At 34.4% G+C, this 5088-nt stretch overlaps 1 protein-coding gene across 1 annotated transcript in view; it reads left to right on the plus strand.

Moving 5' to 3' along the window:
- Positions 1–286: 286 nt before the first annotated feature.
- Positions 287–5088, plus strand: part of LOC111710838 (adhesion G protein-coupled receptor A2) — a 22774-nt gene continuing 17972 nt past the window's right edge. The window contains exons 1-3 of the mRNA XM_023484998.1: positions 287–365; positions 1809–2134; positions 3489–3608. Coding sequence (XP_023340766.1) covers positions 287–365; positions 1809–2134; positions 3489–3608 — 525 coding nt within the window. The remainder of the gene's footprint in view (positions 366–1808; positions 2135–3488; positions 3609–5088) is intronic.

The raw sequence follows: 5088 nt of genomic DNA on the forward strand, positions 1-5088 counted from the left end.
CCTTTGATATGTACTGTACTTTCATCCTCTTGTACAGTGTACACTTCATCTGCATGTAATTGTACAGTTGGGTCTAAAGGAAAACTATTATCAATATTTAGCAGATGTTATAAATTCATTATATATCTAATCTGCAAACTTTCATTTTGTTGGCTTACAGGGCTTTCAGGGAATTATTGATGAAAGCTGCCGGGGGGGATTTACATACACTGTACATACACTTTACATACACTTTTCATACACTGTTCATACACTTTACATACAATTTACGTACATATAGTTCTCTATGTCTCTAGCCACCTTTGCTGTCTTTGATATATATTTCTTGGGTACATCGTACACTGTACATAATGATGATTTAATAGGTAAAAGTACAGAGTGAGAGGGCTTTTTTATGGATTCTTTTATTTACAACTTTAGCATTACAGATTTACCTTGAATAATCCGGGAGAAAATACTGCAGTTTCCAATTGCAAATTGAGAATGGTAAAAAGAGATATTTTAGGATAAATATATGTCTTCTCATTTATTTCAAGCCAATTCAAATTAGAATGCAACTTAAACCCGGAATAAAGGAATTGAGTTTTTGCCACAAACTCTGATTTTCTAACCCTAAATCTTTTCAACCCGACGTTAGACCTCTGATATTTCAAACTATGAATTCTGTTAGATCAAAATGATCTAAGTTTGAAGTATTAGGTTGCAAAGATATAAGAATTAGTAAAGGGGATGGTGGAGATGTCCTATTTGATGTACATGCAGACCTAATAAGAGAGTTTTTTTCAAAAAATAAAATAAAATTGGACACTTATAACCTCGAATTACCTCTAATGACCTTTAATGACCTCGACCAATAAAAAATGTTTCAACTATGGCTTCATGCATATCAATCGAAAGTCAGGAACCCAGGGAATACAATAGCAACAATAAATCCAGTGGTTGGCCTTCTACTGACCTCTAACGACCTATAACAACCTCTTACGACCTCAAAATTGAAAATGTTTTATCTATGGCTTTATGCATATCAAACGAAAGCTAGGAACCCAGGCAATACAGAAGCAGCAAAGAATTCAGTGTTTGACCTTCTAATGACACTCATGGGTGGCCGGGGGGTGTTTTAGGCTAAAAAAATCGAAATAATAAAAACATTCTAAATTTTTTTTCCACGGGCAACGCCGGGCCCTTCAGCTATAGTCTATATAATAAAACAAGGCATTCGTATATAAATATATATGTTGCCTATAGCCGGCCAAACGGCTGGACCGAATGGGCTTAAATTTTTTGTGGACACTCATGGGTGGCGGGGGTGTTATAGGCTAAAAAGTCGTTTTTTTTAATTTCCACGAGCAACGCCGGGCCCTTCAGCGCTAGTATAATAAACATTAAGACATTCGTATATACTTTCTCTATAGCCGGCCAAACGGGTGGACCCAATAGGCTGACATTTTTTGTGGACCCTCATGGGTGGCCTGGGGGTGACAAAGGCAAAAAAAATCGATTTTTTATTTCTAATTTTTTATTTAAAAAAAAATAATATATAATAAATTATAATTACAATAAGTGGTTACTATTTTAAAATGGATTCATCATAGGATAAAAAAGCCCCAATTCTTAAAAAATACTTTCTTGAATGAATTAATTTTGTATCATAAAGATAGAGCGTTTGATGATAAAATTTCAGTTTTTGTAATATTTTATATTTGTTTATTTACTGGGGGAAGTGGTTTTATGCACTTAATTATAAACTTAAACTCATCTCGTAGAAATAAGAGGATTTAGGTTAAACTCTTATAAATCTATAAATCTAGAACCTGCTGAGCTAACACAACTCTCCGAGCTTGCAACCAGGACGGAGTACTCTACCAGGAAGGAGAGCAGAGACAGGATGGAGTACTCTACCAGGAAGGAGAGCAGAGACAGGACGGAGTACTCTACCAGGAAGGAGAGCAGAGACAGGATGGAGTACTCTACCAGGAAGGAGAGCAGAGACAGGACGGAATACACTACCAGGACGGAAAGCAGAGACAGGACGGAATACACTACCAGGACGAAGAGTAGAGACAGGACGAAAGCAAGTTTAATCCTAGGTTCACTGCCTACTGTTTTAAGGCAACGGAGAGAGATTGTGGCCAAGGAAATTCTTGAATATTTATTATTCATTCTTTAGTTTCCGTTTATTCTGAAACAAGGGACGTAGAGGGGAGAAATTATTTGAAACTATCCGAGGAATAGTATTTCCTCTATTTAAATTACTAAAATGCTGATCAGTAAAAGATAAATCTATTTTCTATTATTTTTCAACAATAAGCCTCGTATTTGGCAACATTGAATTCAGCTTCACTTAGTTTTAAAAATATTAGTCCTTTGCAGAGCTAACGGAACTTCAAGATTATTTCAAAACTACATATTTAGTTTTTCTGTTGGAGGTAATGAATTGATGGCTTTCATTCTGTTTTACCCATGCAATTTAGTCGGGGAAAAAGAAGGTTTTAGATAATCAATAATTATATTCTGAATTATCCTTCATTCATCTTGTTTGGACACCTTCCACAGTCTTAACGGCTGATCTGATCAGGCTTCAAATTACTTTAAAGAAGGTTATCCGGTCACAATTAAAGATGGCATTGCTTAAAAATCAATCTTTTATTTTGTTATTTAGTTTACAAAATCGTCGCAGGTAAATTAACATCTGTAATCTGTATGTGTCTACGAAATTTTTGTTAAGATTTTTGAAAAAACCCCAGACAGAAACTGTAAGGAACTACTAGTGATTTATTATTCAGTAAAGTGCATTTCCTTCCTCCCCCCTCTTCCCCGTTAGTTTTTGTATGAGAAAGAATTAACCCCCCTTCCCGTTCCTCTTTGTTAAAATAAAATACAAAATTGTTTATTTCGTTGTTTTATAGTTGCCTCAGAGTTTAATATCCTTCAAATAAATTTCAAGAATCGTGTCTAAGCTTTTTTTGAAAATTTAAAAATAAATCCTTTTGTCGTATGAATTCCTTCTATTTTGATTGGAAAGAACTATGGTTTAATGTCGCACATTTAAACATTTAACTTTTTATTTATTTATTGTTATATAAAAAGAAGAGAAGCTTGCGAAAATAACTGTTATCCGTCATTTAAACCACATCAAACAGAGGTTGAAGGACCTTTAATACTTTATTTTTCAGAATGTAAATAACAAATGTCTTCGCAATACTAGAAATCAGTAAGATAATGATCATCTTTTAAAATTTTTTGAAAAATTATAATGGTGTTATCACAACAACAAAAGAAAATAGGGGTTTAAAATGCTGTCAATAAGCCTGAACTTAAATTTGCGATGGTTTTTTATCAAATGTGCTTTTAAGAGCCCCGCTCCTTTTTTAACTTCCTTTGGCTCTCTATCTATCTTAGCCTAACCTAACCCGTGGAATGTGTTATCAAGGGAGGACGAATATAAATTAAAAAATAATAATTGTTAAATATTCCTGGATTGTGTGAAGGGAGGAGAGGTGGAGAGGTTTGGTATATTCCTGAGCAGGAATAATACCCTGGTAGAAACCCATCTCGGAGCAGAGGTTCGATTAAACTGCAGGATTACAAGGGACTCAGAGTATGGAACGGTAAATATTAAAATCTATTAATATTTTCATATTTTAGTTTGTGAGTTTCAAACGAAGCTAAAACAGCATAATCGTACGAAACCAAATTAGCGTTGGACCTGATATTGCCCTTAGTGTAATTTTAGAGGTGAAAGGGTGTGATAGGTCCAAGCAGATTTAACGGTTTGGTCCGTTTCCCAAAATATTTCCGTAAGCTGAAAGATTAATAAATTTAGACCAACACGCGATTAAATTAAAATAAAATATTAAATAATTCAATTTAGCAAAAAAATATTTTTATAAGTCAGTCAAGGTATTAAAAATAATATCTGTTGCTGTTCTATACTACGCATTTATCTAAACAACCCCTTATTACCGGGCACTTCTTTTAAAAATATTAAACATATAATCATAAATTGGATTAACATAGAAATGTAACAACTCTAATTTAATAATTTCATTTTGATATTATCAAAATAAATTAAATACTTTTTAACCATTTGCGAAACATAACATTTCATGAATGGAAAATCAAACTATGAGACAAACACCGGAAATTTTTCTTTTTTATTTCTCTTAACTTTATTTTCCAGGGTTTTCAAAGGGAACGATTGTGTTTTTTTCCTTCAACTGTAAACTTGTTTCTTTCATTGCCAAATCATTAAATATACAATGGAAAGAATATGTAAATTTTTTAAAGCAGAATTTAAAAATCAAACTTCAAAATGTTATGTTAAAATATGGCATTTGCCATATTCTGTTGTGCGCGGTTGCCCCGTGGAGTTCCGGGGCGGAGAGAGGGGGATTGAATTTTGTAGATCCAGAAAAATAATATCTGTGGGATGCCTACGTAGAGACTTGCAGCTGGTGGGGTATTAAATGTAAGACATGTGGCCGCAGCGCTCGGCCCCTAGCCTGTTCTAGCCGCAGCGCTCGGCCCAGAAAGTGTCATAACATAACCTAACCCGTGGCCGTAGCGCTCGGCCACCTATCCTGTCCTAGCCGCAGCGCTCGGCCAAGTAAGTTTCTTAACCTAACCTAACCCTAAATAAATACTAATGTAATTATTTTTCTGGATCTACAAAATTCGGTCCCCCTATCTCAATTTGGGAGTTTTGCGGGGCATTTGCGCACAACAGAGAATGGCAAATCCCTTAAAATATCTTCTTTGCAGTCTAGTCCTATGTGAGTTACTCAGACTCTGTACTTCGAAAGATAGGAAAATAGAAAACTAAACAAATGCACTCTTTTTTGATTTATTCTAAACTCTAGTATTCTTATTTATTCTCTCCTGTCTTGTAGAACTATTTATCAAGATGAAAGAATAAGATATGTAAGTAGGAAAGCTTTATACAATGTGTCCATGCAATCTAGAGATATGAGGCATTGTCGGGAATTTTAAAATGAAATAAAGAACAAAAATCAAAGAAAAGGATGTCGGCATCAGAATATTTTCGATAGAGAAAGTTTAAAAGATACAATATATGGTTGGAGGGGGGGG

Source organism: Eurytemora carolleeae, unplaced genomic scaffold (assembly GCF_000591075.1).
Source record: "Eurytemora carolleeae unplaced genomic scaffold, Eaff_2.0 scaffold1052, whole genome shotgun sequence".
NCBI classification, from domain to species: domain Eukaryota; kingdom Metazoa; phylum Arthropoda; class Copepoda; order Calanoida; family Temoridae; genus Eurytemora; species Eurytemora carolleeae.